Here is an 18,513-nt window from a genome sequence, read left to right as displayed (position 1 = left end):
AAAATTTTTTTTAATTATCCAGATATTGTGATACACACCTGTAGTCCCAGCTACTGAGGAGGCTGAGGAGGGAAGATTGCTTGAGCCCTGGAGATCAGGGCTGCAGTGAGCTGTGATCGTGCCACTGCACTCCAAGCAGGATGACAAAGCAAAACCTTTTCTCAAAAAAAAATTGCTTTAATGATAAACCTAGGAAAAAAGTCGAGAAATAGCATATATAAACACATTTTGAAAACTACAAAGCATTATGCAGATGCAAGGCCATAATAACAATCTTTGTATTGTTATAAAAGTAAAATAGTATCTGAAAGCTGCTGTGCCTGATACTCTAATTAAGTGTTGATTTGGGGCAAGCATCAGGCTTCCATTGTGTATCACATCAGTGGGACAAAGAAGCAAATTATATAGCCTGGCAATTTAAACCTAAAGCAGATGATAATTTTACTGAGATTAACAGTATTTACTTTCAGAACTAGCCTATCTTAGAGAAATGATGGTTTAAGTCAATATGGTAGGGACTAGTAGTTGACAGTGGGAAATACGAAAGCTTACTTTATACCAAGGAAGGAGGCCAGCAGCTAATTAGATTTTTTTTTTTTTAATACAAAGAATGTATAAAGCTCTTTTGGAGCCCTTCTGGATTACTAGATATCTACTAATCTGTGTTAAACATTCAGTATGACAGTCTTCTTAGCTTGTTTTTGTTTTTGTTTTTGTTTTTGTTGAGACAGAGTCTCACTGCGATGCCCAGGCAGGAATGCAGTGGCATGATCTTGGCTCATTGCAACCTCCACTTCCTGGGTTCAAGCGATTCTCCTGCCTCAGCCTCCCGAGCAGCTGGGACTACAGGCGTGCGCCACCACACCTGGCTAATTTTTGTATTTTTAGTAGAGATGGAGTTTCACCATGTTGGCCAGGCTGGTCTTGAACTCCTGACCTCAAGTGATCTGCCCACCTCAGCCTCTCAAAGTGCTGGAGTTACAGGTGTGAGCCACCGTGCCTGGTCCTAGCTTTTTTTTCTTAATGTTTGCAGAAGCAGTTTTGCCATGAACACAGTTAAACCATACACCTTAAATAAAGCAATAGTAGTGAAAGTGCCCAGCATAGAATACCTGGCACACACCAACCACTTCATTGTCACTTTGAATAAAGAAAATTAAGATCAAATACACTACTCCCTTAACAGCTTTTAAAAACAAACCCCATTTTTGTGTGTATGTGGAATATTACTGTCATTTCTGCTGTCTTGTCTTTAGCTCTGGAGAAAGTTGAGTCTTTTTTTTTAGTTTATAAAAATCAGTGTCTAATTTATATAAATGTTGTTCAGGCTTCCAATATAACAGATGATTTGGTTTCTAGAGCAAAGGGTTTTTGGATTTCTCTTTTTTCCAGGTAACGCTTTACGTCCCGTTCTTTCTTCATTATTTAGAAAAGCCTTTTTTTTTTTTTTTTAAAGAAAAACTTAAGGCAGTTTGCTGACTAAAAGAAAAAGTTGTAGGGAGAAAAAATCTATTATATGAACCATTTCATGTTTCAGCTTGTGGCCCAGTGAAGGCTTAGCCTGTACCCTGTTCTTTCTCTGTTGATTTTGCTGGTAGTGATGTGTGATTTCTCCCTCAGTAGATTTTGTGATGATTCTAAGGAGTTACTGTTTTAAAATGTGCGTGTGTGTTTATTTTTCCCATTGTACCTAAATGATCTAAACCCAGTAGCATTGTGTTGACTGGCATTTTGTTCCTTAAAGCACACACTCCTCTTACCTTTGTTGTAAATTTTTCTCTCTGTTGCCTAGGCTGGAGTGCAGTGGCACAATCATAGCTCGGTGTATCCTCGAACTCCTGACTTCAAGTGATCCTCCTACCTCAGTCTCCCAAGTAGCTGAGACTACAAGCACACACCACCACGCCCGGCTAATTTTTAAAATTTTTGTAGAGACGGAGTCTTGCTATGTTACCCAGGCTGGTCTCAAACTCTTGGCCTCAAGCAATACCCCCACCTCAGCTTTCTACAATACTGGGATTACAGGCATGAGCCATTGCACCTGGCCATTTTTTTTTTAACCAAATTTTTAAAACCCTATTTGTGAGTTATTAGATTGATGGACTTAGCCATATCCAGCCTTTTGCTTTTGTCTTTGTGTATCATACCACATTTTGATGTGTGGAAGTGATTGCATACTGGCTGTTTTGTATCTGTGAGACTGGGATTAATCTTCCTGCCCCCATTCAATTTCCTTTCTAGGTCCAACTGGCCCACCTTCAACACTCCCTCTAAGCACCCAGACCTCTAGTGGCAGCTCCACCCTATCCAAGAAGAGGCCTCCTCCCCCACCACCCGGACACAAGAGAACCCTATCCGACCCTCCCAGCCCACTACCTCACGGGCCCCCAAACAAAGGCGCAGTTCCTTGGGGTAAGTTATCCTAAAGTCAGGGCCAAAGCTGCTGGGGCCAGGCAGCATGTGGGGTTCCACTGGGCAGTGGCCCGTTAAGCACATACATGCTGGGTGCTGACTCGGGTATATATGACATGATTCTACCTGTCTCTTAAGGCAAAGTAACATTTTGAAAACTATTTAGGCCAATAAAAGCTAAAAGGTGCTGAGCACTTCCTAAATCTTACTCAATTATAATAGCAACTCTGTGAGGTAGGTATTATTAGTCTCTTTTATATATAAGGAAACAGAGGCTCAGAAAAGCAAAGTAATCCATTTTCCTCACAACAGCCGGAATGGTTTTCTTATATAATATAAATCAGATCATCGTCACTCTTCTCCTTAACACCCTTTTAAGATTTCCTCCTGAGCTTCAGATAAATGCAAGCTCCCTATACCAAGGCCCACAGGGCCCTGCACGATCGGACTCTTATCTCCCAGACCCTCTCCTGCCACTCTGTCTTGAGGGCTGGCTGTCTTTCACTTCTTGGATACACCATCCTCTGCCTCCTGAGGGCCCTCCCACTCCCTGGAACTCTGTCATGCTTTCTGAACAGCTGCCTCCCTTTCATCCTTGAGTTCTCAGCTGGCATGTCTGTCTCCCTGACCCTCCTCTCCAACGCAGTTCCCTTCCTACCTGTTTTCTCCCAAACACCTTATCACAGAATGTAAGCTGCCCCACTAAAATGTAAGCTCCATGAGAGCCAGAACCTTGTCTGTCTTGTTCTCACCTGTGTTTACTGGAACCGTGCCTGACACACAGTGAATATTCAGTAATCACTTGAGAATGAATAAATTTGCCCAGAGTCAGCTTGTTAATCACTTCAGTGACATTGATTGCACATGACAAATTCCCGTCTACAAGGGACATAATTTCCATCTTTACTACTGGCCTGCTAGCGACTTAGGGGTCACCCGATCACCAAACAGGGTCTTGGCCCATGACAGACAGACACAGAAGCTTTGCTGAATAAATATGTTAGTTTGTGTGTCTCACCTCTTCCTGCTGTGGAGTTTCATTGTGGCTTTCTTCATATTTTTTGTGTTTCGAGTTTTGGGGGAAAGTTACATTGTCTGGTTGCTGATTGTCACCTGTTCACCATCTGGTCCAGACACCCTGGGTTATGTGTGTGGCAAGCATGTGTGTGCATTTAGCCATTCATTCTCTGAGTCTGTTTGCTTCCTTGAGGCACTTACTATGCCCCTTGCTTGGGCCTTCTCAGTCCATATGCTCATGGAGCTCATGGTCTAATGCAGTACACATGTGGGTAAATCATTAGAGCACATGTTCTTTACTCTCTGGGTAGACGTGTTGTCTAAACACTGGAAATGCTGGAAAACTGAGTGTCAGACTTTGGAGGAAAGCCAGGGAAGGTTTAGAGAGGAGGAGACATTGGAGTTTGGTGTTAATGAATTAGTTCCCACAAGCCAGGCAAGAACAATTGAGGTATGTTAGCACGTGTGTACATAAAGACTAAGGATGTCCTTGACATTTTCAGAGGCTGCTGTGTAAGGCCTTCAGGATCCCCAGATTTCGTCAAAAAGGCCTTTCCCCCAAATAACATTCCATGAAAGTCACAAGTTTCACATGCAGATTTTCATATCACAAATTAACCTCCTTTCCAATTTTCTCTAAATTTTAATCCTCTTGTTTAAGTGGTTTTATTTCTTGTAAGCTTTAAAGTGCCTTTTTTCACGTTGTATAGACTCAAACATTCGTCAAATAAATGTACCAAATTTCTGCTTTCCGGCTTGAAAATCATCACTTTTTTAGATTTTCACATCACTCAAGAGTAAGACTAGCAGCTGGCCGCTTTTCCCCCCATTGTTGGTGGGTCAGGGAGCATTTTTTATTAAACAAAATTTACTTTGTAAGCATGCCTGACAGTGAGCTGGGGGCATTAGAACCTTTTCCAGATGAGGACGCTGTTCTGTCTGTCAGTTTGTCACCAGCTCAGAGCCTCTCACCTACAACCAGCCTTGAAGGACAAAAATCATCATCTGTCCTCAGCCACAGTGACAGTTTGCCACGTGGCATGGACTTTTGATTTTTGAAATCAAAATTTTAAATTTAAAAAACAATTTAATTTTTATTTTAAATTTTGATTTTAGAAAGCATATGTTGGTGTACATGCATGTATGTGAGATATACTATCTACAGACGCAGGTCAGTAATGGGCATGTATGGGTACGTTCATACACAGCTGGACTTCTCCTTAAAAAGGTTATAGTTGCTCTGATCCTGGTGCTTGCAGTCTGCGTTGTATTATTACTGCTTGGTTTTATCCCTCCCCGCCTCCTGCTGACATTGTATTCTAGAAGCCAAAGGCAGGGCCCGACGGGTCATCAGCAAGGCATTTAGGGGATCAGCCTCCTAGACAACCTTCCTCTCTGATGCCTGCAGCTTCCCTCTGTGGATGCACCTTTCTAGCGCTCTTATGTTCCCCTAAACCTGCCATCTCTTCTCAGCCCGTGAGGATCAGGGCCTTTGAACTGTGAGAGATCAGGACTGGGGGGTAGACACCAGGCATGAGCAGGTAGTGAAAGAACAGACCCTTAGCTCTCACCAGGCCTTCCTTCTCCACCCCCAAAGCTGAACATGCCCACCATCTTGAGGTACACCACATTCCCCAAAGTTCTATTTTTTTCTCTCAGATCTGAGCCTCACAGTATGCCCTCAACCTAGAATCTTCTTCCCTCTACTTCTTTATGTTAATGTTTAGTCATCTTTCAAGACCTGCTCTCCTGGGATCTACTTAAAAGGCCTTCCACAGTCCAATAAAACTCCCCACTCCCACCCTTTGCCCCCACTGGTGTAGTGGGTATCACAGTGGCTGTTTCCTTGCCTGTCTTTCCCAGTACATGAACTCCTTCTGAGGGCATGTGCTGCTTCTCTCAGCAAAGTGCTCTAAGGTGGACTCAAGCGTCATGCTCTCTGGATTCTCATTCCATCTCTACTACTCAATAGCCTTGTGATTTTCAGCAAGTATCTTTGAATTTTTCAGTGCCAAAGCTTCTCTAACCATAATATGGGGCTAGTAATAGTGTCTGTATTGCATGTGGAGTTATCATGAAGATTAAATGAGAAGAACACATGAAAAACAACCAAAACATAGGCAGCACCCAATAAATGTTAGCTACTGTTACCCTTATTCTCAGCCTAGCATTTTGCTGGATAGCTGGAGAAACCTGCATTAGTTTCCTGAGGCTCCTGTAACACATACCGCAAACTGGATGTTGTAAAATAACAAATTTATTCTCTCAGTATTAGAAGCTAGAGGTCCAAAATCCAGCAGGGGGTTGCTCCTTCCAGAGGCCCTGTGGGAAGAATCTGTTCCTTGCCTCTCTCAGCTTCTGGTGACTCCAGGTGTTCCGTGGAGTGGTGCAGCCCCTGCCTTCATAGCCATCTCCCCACTGCCGCCGCCTCTCTGTGTTCTCAGAACTGCCTTTGCCTCTCTCCCATAAATGTACATGTGATTGTATTCAGGACCCACCTGAATTTTCTGTGATAATCTCCTTGTCTCGGGAGGCCGAGGTGAGCAGATCACTTGAGGTCTGGAGTTCAAGACCAGCCTGACCAACATGGAGAAACCCCATCTCTACTAAAAATACAAAATTAGCTGGGCGTGGTGGCAGGTGCCTGTAATCCCAGCTACTCGGGAGGTTAAGACAGGAGAAACGCTTGAACCCAGGAGGCAGAGGTTGTGGTGAGCCAAGATCGCACCATTGCACTCCAGCCTGGGCAACAAGAGTAAATCAACTCCATCTCAAAAAAAAAAAGATAATCTCCTTGTCTCCCTTTTTCCTAGTCAGGTGACATTTACAAATTCCAGAGATCAGGATTCGATATCTTTGGGTGGCCATTTTTCAGCTTACCACAGCTTGTCCTTTGACCCCCAAAGAGTCACATCCAACCCACGTGCAAAATATGTTCACCCATACCAACAACCTCAAAAGTCTCAAATCCCTGTCTTGGCCATTGTTTTTTCTAGTCTTCTCTGAAGACTAGAAAAAGCTGTCATGTAACTGCCAGATGTACTCCTCTCCCCACTGTGCCCAGGATTTCTTCCTCCAGATTCACAGGGGAGATTTGGGGGTTATGGTTATTGTCAGCAGCTCTCCATTCTGTAGATCAATGGGTTCATGCTGATCGCTTGCCTAACATTAAATACAGAATCAAACTTGTAAACTAGGCAAGACTCGAGGCCTCCTGTCCCAATCTGTTTTAGGCCACCTGTTCACACCACCACTCTGTTGTACCCACTAGTCTCACTAGCCATCCATACAGCAGCACTAGCATCACTCCCATGACCTCTGCCTGCTTCACAGCAGCCTCTTTCCTCAGCCAGGAGGAGGTTTCTACCTGTCAAGTTCTCTCTCTTGGTTTTTTGGGTTTTGTTGTTGTTGTTGTTGTTGTTGTTACCCAGGCTGGAATGCGGTGGTGCAGTCCCAGCTCACTGCAACCTCCACCTCATGGGTTCAAGCAATTCTCCTGCTTCAGTCTCCCAAATAGCTGGGATTGCAGGCACCTGCCACCACGTCCAGCTAATTTTTGTATTTTTAGTAGAGATGGGATTTCACCATGTTGGCCAGGCTGGTCTTGAACTCCTGACCTCAAGTGATCCACCCATCTCGACCTCTCAAAGTGCTGGGATTATAGTTTTGAGCCACTGAACTCGGCCCACCTGTCAAGTCTGAAGCCTGTACCCTTGGTTGGTTCCCCGCTATTTGTGTTTCTGGTCTCGGGGCACCTCTGACATTCAGCTTCTTTGCAGAGTAGCCATGACTGACAGGTCTTGGCTCCGCTGATGATCACACTTTCTATGCTGATGATTAGCCCCACCCAATCCTCCATGTTGACCTTTAAGAAGGAGGTAGAAGGTGGTTTAAGAAGGAAATAGATCTTGCATTTGGCCTTGGAAGATGAGTGGAATAGGCAGGAGGAAATAAGCAAGGCAGCTGATGTTGAGACTTTTGTGAGACCGAGGACCAGAGATTGTAACCTTTAATGCATCTACTTCACAGAAGGCCACACTTCCTTCATTACAAAGAGTCTATCTTTCCCCCTCTCAAATTCCATTTCATGCCTTCATAAACTCCTTTTTCTTTGTGTTTGAGACAGGGTCTTGTTCTGTCACCCAGGCTGGAGTGCAGTGGCGTGATCATAGCTCACTGCAGCCTCCACCTCACAGGCTTAAGCTATCTTCCCACCTCAGTCTCCTGAGTAGCTGGGAGTACAGGTGTGCACCACCACGCCCAGCTAATTTTTGTATTTTTTGTGGAAACGGGGTTTCACCATGTTGCCCAGGCTGGTCTCAAACTCCTGAGTTATGTGATCTACCTGCCTTGGCCTCCCAAACCGGAGACTACCGGCATAAGCCACCACACCCAGCCCATAAATTCTTAATACAGGTTTATGGCTTGTAAGACAAAAGAAAATGACAATTCTTCATTATTTTAGAATCTCTGGATAAAACACTGCATACGTAATATTTTATAAGACCATCACTTGTAAGCGCCTCACAGAGTGCTAGGCATTGTGTTGAGCACTTTGCATGTGTTAACATACCTCATTCTTAACCATAGTTACACAGAGAGAAAATGCTATTATCTGAACTTCAGGGCGCAGAAAGGTTAAGTGATTTACACTCTTTCTCACAGCTAGTACCTGGGGGCCAGGATTCACCTGCAGCCTGTGTGGCTAAGAGCCGGCCCTCCTCACCCTCCCCACGCACCACTCTGTGCTCGTAAAATGCAGGCCCACCATCCCTTTCTCCTCACAGCAATGGTTTCTGTGCCCATGAAACTGAGGTGTGGAGAAGGCGATCAACTTAGCATGGTTCACCTGGCAAGCAGCACAAGCTCTGCTAGCTGTGCCTCCTCATCCATCTGCAGCATGGCACTCTGGTATGCCATTCCCATGCTGTCCAGGCAGGGAGGGCCACCCCAGGCTTTTTCCCTGCCAGAACCACAACATCCACAATGCCCAAAATAGCCCCAGCATTACATTACTGAAGTCCTGCTTCTGTGATGAATCCAGCCATCTGTCTCAGGAGACTTCTAACGCAGGCTTTTGATAGCAAAACAAATAGTCCTGTGGACAGATTTGGGGTTTGTAGGGACTTTATGATTTTTGAAGTTGCATTTCATTGAACCTCTTTTTTCTTTTTCTTTCTTTCTTTTTTTTTTTTTTTTAAGACAGCATCTTGTTCTGTTGCTTCAGCTAGAATATAGTGGCACAATCACGGCTCGTTGTAGCGTCAACCTCTGGGGCCCAAGTGATCCTCCCATCTCAGCCTCCCAAGTAACTTGGGACTCTAGGAGCATCACACTATACCCAGCTAGTTTTTAATTTTTGTAGAGACAAGGTCTTACTATGTTGCCCAGACTGGTCTCGAACTCCTGGGCTTAAGTGATCCTCCTGCCTTGGCCTCCTAAAGTGCTGGGATTACAGGTGTGAGCCTCCTCACCCAGCCTTCCTCTTTTTTTTATAACCTACTTTATAACAGACTAACACATATTTTAACACAATTTAAATAATAAGAAATGAGAACGAAGGGAGAATAAGGGTAGCAGAGTAAGATGAATTCCAGGAGTGTGATTTCTCCACAAAGTGAGTAATAAAAAGTCACATACAGTGTGTGGAAGTAAGCCATGGATTTGACCCTAAGATTCTTACAGGCAAGAGCAAAGAAAGAAATACAACTAATTGTTAGGTTCATGATAGCCTGAAGACTAATGCTATTCTCACACTTGAGACTCTTGTAATTAACACCTGAGAGCAATTTCCCCCCTCCCCCTGGCCCTCCATCCTTTGGCATTTAGAGAAGTGTCTGCAGTGCACGTGGGAAACCATAACATGCACTGAAAGAACATTCCAGAAGCCCAAGTTCTGATCCAGGTTCTACCAGTCCTTGACAAAGTGACCTCTGGGAATCACTTACATTCCTCATCTTTGGTCACTGGGAGTTAGAATTGTATTTTTATTTAATATAGAGCAAATAATGGATGAAAAACTATACCAAAAATTGGTTTACTGCTTATATTGCAGGCCTGGGACTTCCAGGTAAAAAAGCTCAATATTTGAAATGTCTGAGACATGGATATTTACTTCTTTTTTTTTTTTTTGCTTTTTGGTTTTTCTTGTTGTTTGTTTTATTACATATCTACTTTTTGGAAGTGGGACTGTCATTGTCCCAGTTACTGATGAGGAAATTAGGCACAGAGAAGTCAAATGGCTTGCATAAGATCGCAAATCCAGGAACTACAGAACTGAGATTTGAACCCATTTCCAGCTCCAAGGCCTGTATAGTAATTCACTATTCCAGAATACTCCTGTAACAACCAGGCCATTCACAACAATTCTCTCATGTAAACTGTTCTCCTGTAGCTTTGAAGCTATAGTAGGTGACCAGGAGTCTTGGCCACACTTTCTTCCATTGCCTGTCCAGGATGTATCTCCAGGTCTCTCTTAAACACATCTGTATGATACACTAAAATCGTTTCCAAATTGCACAGAGAGAAAAAAGGGATTGAGTTGCTTCCATATTTTTGCTCCTCATTGTTCTCTTTTCAGTACTATTTTATTTTCAGAATATTTTCTAAGCCATACTTTTCTTCTCAAGCGCAGCAGGTAGCCTTTGCATAGCTATGAGAGTGACAGGATTCTTGTCAACCAGACGCTGGCAGGGACTGTTGACTGCTCTGTGCCAGACATTGTGTTAAAAAGTGGTGTTATCGGCCAGGCGCAGTGACTCACCCCTGTAATCCCAGTACTTTGAGAGACTGAGGCAGGTGGATCACTTGAGGTCAGGAGTTCAAGACCAGCCTGGCCAACATAGCGAAACCCCGCCTCTACTAAAAATACAAAAATTAGCCAGATGTGGTGGCACATGCTTATAATCCCAGCTACTTGGGAGGCTGAAGCAGGAGAATCAGTGAACCCAGGAGGCAGAGGTTGCGGTGAGCTGAGATCGCACGCCATTGCACTGCAGTCTGGGCAATAAGAGCAAAACTCCGTCTCAGACAAACAACAAAAAAAGTGGTGTTACAAAGACATAGAAAGCAGGGTCCATTCTTTGAAGTGACCACTCATTGAGTTATATTAGCATCATTTCTGTTTCATGCCATTGAAGAGCTGTGAATAATATTACCTTGTGTCAGGCTTCCTGTGGTCTAGCACTGTGTCCCATACTTCATAGTTTATTTCCTTTAATACTCATATCCATATAGTGTAGTAGGTACCATGGTTGTTCCCAGTTTATGTATGAGGGAATTGAGGTTTAGCAGAATAAGAAGTCACCCAAACTCATACCCACTGGTCAGCAGTACAGCTAGAATTCAAAGCCACACTTGTCTAGGTCCAAAATCTGCGCCCCTAATTAACCACTCCTGGTAAGAAGCTGGTTACAAGGGTTGGTCAAGTCAGCTATGGAAAAATTCCCAGAAAGTGACTCTAAAGGTGTTCTTTGAAAGTTGTATAGGAATTCACCAAAACTGGAAGGAGACAGGCCTTCCTTGCAGGGGAAAGGAACGTAAGGGGCAAGGTGACAGAGACATAAAAACTCACACCATCTTTGGAAAATGGAGACTCATTTTGAGAAGCCAAAGAGTAAGGTTAAATGAGGACTCTGGACATTTGGGCCTGTGCGCATTAGGCAGCAGCCCCTGACATGATGACTCATCTGTGCGACAGCAGAGTGAATGACCACAGCAGAGCCAGAGGGCCTCTGCAGCCCTGTTGGTCTCAAATTTACTCATGTATAGCTCATGCAACCTGCATTAGTAATCACTTGTTTGGAATGTTTTCTACCTGGAAAGGGAATTAGTGGATGCAACAGTTCGTTCCCCAAACATAAAATTGACCTTGACGTTTTGATTGTTACAGCTCATTTAAGTGGGAAAGTGTAAGATTTGATATCTAGCCCTGAAGACTCAGCATTGAGCACAGTGCTAGAAAGAAATGCCTACCAGGCCAGGTGCAGTGGCTCACACCTGTAATCCCAGCACTTTGGGAGGTCAAGACAGGAGGATCACTTGAAGCCAAGTATTTGAGACCAGCCTGGGAAATACAATGAGACCTTGTCTCTACAAAAAAAAAAAAAAAAAAAATTAAAATTAACCAGGCGTGGTGGTGCATGCCTGTAGTCCTAGCTACTTGGGAGGCTGAGGCGGGAAGATCAGTTGAGCCCAGGAGTTTAAGGCTGCAGTGAGCTATGATTATGCCACTGCACTCTCACCTGGGCAACAGAGCAAGACCTTGTCTCTTTAAAAAAAAAAAAAAAAAAAAGGCCATGTGTGGTGGCTTACACCTGTAATCCTAACACTTTGGGAGGCCAAGGCGGGAGGATCAGTTGGTCTCAGGAGTCCAAAACCAGCCTGGGCAACTTAGAACTTAGTGAGACCCCATCTTGAAAAAATAAATAAATAAAAAATAAAGAAGAAAATAAATGCCTACCTTAAAGAATATCACAGCTCAGAGGATTTTATAAGAGTTACCAAAGAAGTCCTTAAATATTAAGTTATATGGGCTCATGGACATATACTGATGGTTAGTTTAATTAAAATTAAATAAAACTAAATGTGAAAGCCTTTGGTTCTTCTGGTAATGCCAGTTTATCTCATTTCTTCTTGTATCAATATCATAGAATTACAGCACATTCTGTCCAGGAGGTAAGCCAGCCTCTCCATCTTCAGTAGGTACAGTCGGACCAGGAGGCGATAGGTGCTAGAGTGTGGTGATTCACAGTACAGACCCTGGAAGAGGGCTGCTGGCTTTCCATTCCAGCTTTGACCCTTACCAGTGACCTAACCTTGGGCAATTGACTTTACTTCTCTGTGTGCTTCTTCATATATAAAATGAGGGGTGATTATACTATTTACCTCATAAGCATAATTACTGTGAGTATGTAGCATAGTACCTTGCTCACAGTAAGTGCTCAGTAAACGATCGTTGCTGTTAATGTTACTATCAGGGCGTCTTGATGGATAATGAAGAGCACATTGATTTGTGGTCAGGACTCCCAGGTACACCACTTCCCCATGGGACCTGCAGCCATTTATTCATTTAGTCTCATTTCCTTATCTTTGGAAAAGGAGTAATGATGGCAGCCTCATGCTGTGAGGAAGGAAGGCTGGATGAATATAAAAGCATGTGGGCAATCGGGCGGTGCTGTTGAGCAGATTCATGGTGTAGTGAGGATCAGTTAGTTTTTTTTCAGTCCTGCCCTCTTCATCTGCCCTCCTGTTGCTCACCCTCCTCAGCCAGCCCATTCCCAGTGCCACCTAGGCAGTATTATAGTCTTCTAGGCAGAGGAGGAGAGGAGGCTGCTGAAGGAAGAGAGCAAGAGTTTCCAGAGCAGTCACAGGAAGAAAGGGCAAGGAAATGAACTAGAACCCCAGAGACAGGGTGCCCATGCAGGGTCCCAGGGAATCCTCCTGGGTGCCCGCAGCTTGGGGCTCCACAACTGCGCTGCACTCCTCCCACCACGAAATGAATCATAGAAGAGCCCTCATTTATTGTCTTGTGACCCTCTCCTGGACATAGCACACTTACCTCCACCTGTGTGCCTCTGGTTTTGCTGCTCACCCACTAGAAAGTTCTTCACCTGTCCAGATGCTGTGTCTTCCCCAGACGGCATTCCCTACTCCCTCTCCCCCGTTCCTGCCAGCAGTCAGAGTTTAGAAAGTATTTTCTCCTCAATTGACAGCAACTGATGTTCATCTCATTACACATTGTTAGTATATTTCCTATGTGTAAATCTCACAGGCCAGAGCATAAGCTCTGTGAGAGCAGTGACGTTTTATTTGTTTTTGTGCCTTCTGCTTCACATTTATGCCTTGCACATAGTAAATGCTTAATACATCTTAATACTTGGCCGGGTGTGGTGGCTCACGCCTGTAATCCCAGCACTTTGGGAGGCCGAGGCAGGTGGATCACTTGAGGCCAGGAGTTTGAGACCAGCCTGGCCAAGATGGTGAAACCCCGTTTCTACTAAAAATACAAAAATTAGCTGGGCATGGTGGTGTACACCTGTAGTCCCAGCTACTCAGGAGGCTGAGGCAGGAGAATCGCTTGAACCTGGGAGGCAGACGCTGCAGTGAGCTGAGATTGCACCATTACATTCCAGTCTAGGCAACAGAGCGAGACTCCATCTCAAAAAGAAAAAAAAAAAAAAAAAAAGGTTAATATTTGAATGAATGCCCTGTAGTCCCAGTTACTTGGGATGCTGGGCAGGAAGAACATTTGAATCCAGGAGTTCAAGGCTACAGTGAGCCCTGATTGTATCACTGCACTCCAGCCTGGATGACAGAGTAAGACCCTGTCTCGGGGAGGGGGGGAAGGGGAAAGAGGAAAAGAGAATGAATGATGAGTCAGTAAGTGCCTGAGGGCTTGGGCCAGCAGATGACCCCTTATCCACCACCCTGCTAATGGTGTTCACACACACACTCCACTTGTGAGTTGTGTGTTTCTTCTGAATCTGGATACTAGGGGTTGGTCTCCTAGCATGTGGACCTCTTGGTGAACCTGAAATGTATTCTTCTTTCTCTACCCTCAAACTAAGGACAGGATCCTGAGCCAGTGGGAGCATCACCAAGTTTCTATGCTGTTTGAGGTCTTGCCACAGAGCAGCTGCTCACCTCTTTGATATACTCCTTTACCAGAAATAAAAAAACCGCAAAGCCCAAAACAGTGCTCAATTTTGTTTTGGTCTTATGCCAGAAATGCATACTGTTTTGGCTTGGGTCTTTTAAATGCCATTCTGGAACTTGAGCAATGCCTGTCTATAGGCCAACCCCATATATTCTCATACTGCATTTCCCCATCTAAAGACATACCTTTTCACATTAAATTTTCCTTGTAGGTAACGATGGGGGTCCATCCTCTTCAAGTAAGACCACAAACAAGTTTGAGGGACTATCCCAGCAGTCAAGGTAAGCCATCTCAGTGCTTCCTTTCCCCTGTTGGATCCATTGATGCAATGGACAGAATTCTAGAAATGAGTTTTCATGGATTTCCCAGCGCTGCTCAAAGCTGTGGTCAGCCAAGTGGGGCTGGCCACGACGAGAAACCAGACATTCACTCTTGGTTTGCGTGAACATCTTGTGGCTGGACTGGACACAGGTCTGCAGACCATTCTCTAAGCAACACCGCTGTCTACCCAGTTCACAGACAGGAGCTAACCTCACTTCCCGGTGGTCACAGGGTTGTGCAATGGTCTTGAACAAAATTCCTGTCAGAATGAGTTTTTATTTCTGATATTTTAATCAAGTAACTTTGTTACTTTCCCTCTTGACTCTTTTTGCAGATTTGGAAATGAAAAGATAATCCTTAGGGAAATCTGATTGCCCAGAGATTTTCAAACATAAAAATATCACTGTTTCAAGTTCTGTTTCTAAGATTTTTTTTTTTAGGCTAGGCTGACAGCAATGTTCTTTTCTTCCCTTTTTTCACTGAAATTGTATACTTGAGGAGATCTCTTACGGGCAGTTTTTATCCAGCCTTACCCTAAAGTGTTTTCTCTGGAGGTGCCATCCAAGAAAAGGATAGAGAGCCACTTCCAGACCCCAACTTCAGGGAAAAAGAGTCAGCTCTTTTCCAGAGTTTCTGAAAGGTGAAAAAACAAAATCTCTCTTTTTTTGAGATAGGGCCTTGCTCTGTCACCCAGACTGGCGTGCAGTGGTATGAGCACAGCTCACTGTAACCTCAACCTCCTGGGCTCAAGAGATCGTCCTGCCTCAGCCTCCCGAGTAGCTGGAACCAGAGGCATGCAACACCATACTCAGCTGATTTTTTTTAATTTTTTTGTAGAGACGAGGTCTCAGCATGTTGCCCAAGCTGGTCTTGAACTTCTGGGCTCAAGCAGTCCTCCTGCTTCAGCCTGCCAAAGTGCTAGAATTTCAAATGCAAGCCACCATATCCATGCTTTTAATACCACTATCTTACGTGCTGTTTATAACCCTGTGAGATAGGCCCAATTACTACTATCCTCAGTTTTGCAGGTAAGGAGAGCGAGGCCCAGAGTGGTTAGGTGGTAGGCGCAGATGTCAGAGCCAGCTCTCTGGCCTGCTTGTTCTCCTGACTCCACATTCCACGCCCCTTCCTTGCCCTTGTTCCCCGCCTTTCATTCCTCACTCACCTTCCTTCAGTCCTAATTTGGGGACCCTGTAGAACTAAAGTTCTGGTGTTCTTTTTCCAGAATGAGGAGAATATCTGACACTCCAAAAGCACTCATAAAATATTTTTAAAGGCCGGACACAGTGGCTCACCTGTAATCCCAGCACTTCGGGAGGCCAAGGTGGGAGGACTGCTTGAGCCCAGGAGTTTGAGACCAGCCTGGGCAACATAGCAAGACCTTGTCTCCTAAAAATAAAAAAAAAATCAGCCGGGCATGGTAGTACATGCCTGTAGTCTCAGCTATACGGGAGGCTGAGGCAAGAGGACCACCTGAGCCCGGGAAATTGAGGCTACAGTGAGTCATGATCGCACCTCTGCACTCCAGCCGGGGCGACAGCAAGACCCTGTCTCAAAAAAAAAGTTTTGGCTGGGCACAGTGGCTCCCGCCTATAATCCCAGCACTTTTGAGAGGCCAAAGCAGGTGGATCACTTGAGGTCAGGGGTTTGAGACCAGCCTGGCCAACATGATGAAACCCCATCTCTACGAAAAATACAAAAATTAGCTGGGCATGGTGGGGTGCGCCTGTAGTCCCAGCTACTCAGGAGGCTAAGGCAGGAGAATTGCTTGAACCTGGGAAGTGGAGATTGTAGTGAACCGAGATCACACCACTGCACTCCAGCCTAGGTGACAGCGAGACTTCGTCTCAAAAAAAAAAAAAAAAATAGTTTTTAAACAAAATCAAGCTGATTGTGAACTAGAGCCTTTGGCAACTCATTAAGTTTGTTTGTTTGTCTGTTTTTGAGATGGAGTCTCTTTCACCCAGGCTGGAGTGCAGTGGTGCGATCTCGGCTCACTGCAACCTCTGTCTCCCAGGTTCAAGCAATTCTCCTGCCTCAGCCTCCCATTAGCTGGGACTACAGGGCACACCACGATGCCTGGCTAACTTTCTGTGTTTTTAGTAGAGACAGAGTTTCACCGTGTTGGCCAGGCTGGTCTTGAACTCCTGACCTCAGATGATTGGCCTGCCTCAGCCTCCCAAAGTGCTGGGATTACAGGCGTGAGCCACCGCGTCCAGCCAACTCATGAAGGTTTCAGTACCCTTTCTCACTGCACACAGCACCACCAACAGAAGGGTCCTGTGTTCATTTCTGATAGGAACAAGCCCAGGTTCCGCAACATTGCACAGGAGCTTGTGCAAAAGAAGCGTCTGAGCCTCTAGACTTTGGCCTCGGTAGTGTCGGCAGGAACAGTCATCGCCCACACACCGGTAATGGGCAGCTGGGCTTGCCTAGGAAGATGCTGAGGCATAGCACAAGAAAAATGCACCCCAAAAATGGCAGAAGCAAAGCCCTCTCATGTTTACTGTTTCTTGTTTAGTGGTGGCTTTATCTCAGCAATATCCCCCAGTTGCCCAGAGGCAGGAGGATTTCAAGTGAGCTGAGGAAAGAGCAGTGAAGACCAAGGGTGTCTAAGAGCCAGGACAGAAAGGAACACACACTTTTCATCTTCTTTCTTTGACTACTTTTTGTTTCGTCGGTTGGTTTGGCTTTTGCTTTTCTTTTAAATGCAGTTAGCTGAGGCACAAGAATCACTTGAACCCGGGAGGCGGAGGTTGCAGTGAGCCGAGATCGCGCCTCTGCACTCCAGCCTGGTGACAAAGCAAGACTCTGTCTCAAAAAAAAAAGAAGAAGAAGAAGCAGCAACCAACTCTTAGGACATCAGGGCACAGAAATGGAGAGATGAGATAATAAAGGGGTTCTTGGCAGATGGGGCTCAGGCACTTGGCTGCTGCTGCTTCTCAGGCATGCAGGCCTCCTGGTGTCCTCTGAGAATCGCCAGAACCTCTTGTTAAAGAAAAATAGTGGCTTCCACCTAATGCAGACCACTGACGGTACTGGGGTTTCAGTTGCAGAGATTAACGTTTGATGATTCAGACAATGTGGTGTGGACCTGTATTCCGGGGACTTGGGCCTTTGTCACCCTCATTTACCTGTCCCCCAAAAGGAGGGCAAGGCCTAGGAGAGCCTGGAGGCCCAAGAACCAATCTCTTTGCTATAGTGGAAGAAGTGAGGGCTCTGGAGGCCAAGGGAGGTAGGGCCGAATTTCCACTTCTACCTCTGACCCATGCGGGACCTTCTGCCAGCCACCAACACCCCCATTCCCTTCCATTTCCTTGTCTAGAAACACAGAGCTGCTTTGTGGGATAGGTGGGAAGAGTTACTTCTGTGCACTACATTGGGGTCACCACTTAGTATGTGCCAGGTGCCTTCATAAATGCTTTGAAGTGGAGGAGTCGGGCTTTATCATTAAGTGGGACTTTTTTTCATCCTTTTACTGTGCCTCCTCAGCCAGGCAAACCGAAATATGGAAAATAGACTATAATCTTTTGTTAAAGACATTTTGAGGCTGGACACTGTGGCTCATGCCTGTAATCCCAGCACTTTGGAAGGCTAAGGTGGGTGGATCACGAGGTCAGGAGTACAAGACCAGCTTGGCCAAGATGGTGAAACCCCATTCCTACTAAAAATACAAAAATTAGCCGGACTTGGTGATGGGCGCCTGTAGTCCCAGCTGCTCAGGAGGCTGAGGAAGAATTGCTTGAACCCGGGAGGCAGAGACTGCAGTGAGCCAAGATCGCGCCACTGCACTCCAGCCTAGGCGACAGAAGGAGACTCCGTCTCAAAAAAAAAAAGAAATTTTGAAAGGATTCTTTAGATGATTATGTAAATGCCTTTGATTTGATTTCCTTGAATAATATTTCACTATTGATATTCTAGCACTTTTAGATACTAAATGATTCTTATTTGTTAATTAGCACCAGTTCCGCAAAGACTGCCCTTGGCCCAAGAGTTCTTCCTAAACTACCTCAGAAAGGTAAGATCTATCATTTTCACATTTACATGTAATTAAAGCGTCACTACCTGCTCCAAGGGGCCCAAGGTTTTTATCTCCCTTGTTCATT

General features: G+C 45.0%; 1 protein-coding gene across 6 annotated transcripts in view; it reads left to right on the top strand.

Annotated features, from left to right (window-relative positions):
* The window catches only part of ASAP1 (ArfGAP with SH3 domain, ankyrin repeat and PH domain 1), a 397,004-nt gene that overhangs the window by 354,776 nt on the left and 23,715 nt on the right, over window positions 1–18,513 (top strand). For 4 of the 6 annotated variants that reach the window (XM_017962314.3, XM_017962317.3, XM_017962319.3 and 1 more), the window contains 3 exons: window positions 2,242–2,412; window positions 14,298–14,367; window positions 18,367–18,425. In XM_017962314.3, the coding sequence (XP_017817803.1) occupies window positions 2,242–2,412; window positions 14,298–14,367; window positions 18,367–18,425 (300 nt within the window). The remainder of the gene's footprint in view (window positions 1–2,241; window positions 2,413–14,297; window positions 14,368–18,366; window positions 18,426–18,513) is intronic. The other 2 variants (XM_017962320.3, XM_017962318.3) reach the window with 1 other exon arrangement.

Source organism: Papio anubis, chromosome 8 (genome assembly GCF_008728515.1).
Source record: "Papio anubis isolate 15944 chromosome 8, Panubis1.0, whole genome shotgun sequence".
Classification (NCBI taxonomy): Eukaryota; Metazoa; Chordata; class Mammalia; order Primates; family Cercopithecidae; genus Papio; species Papio anubis.
The sequence above is the reverse complement of the archived record's forward strand: the minus strand, read 5'-3'. Positions and strand labels throughout refer to the sequence as shown.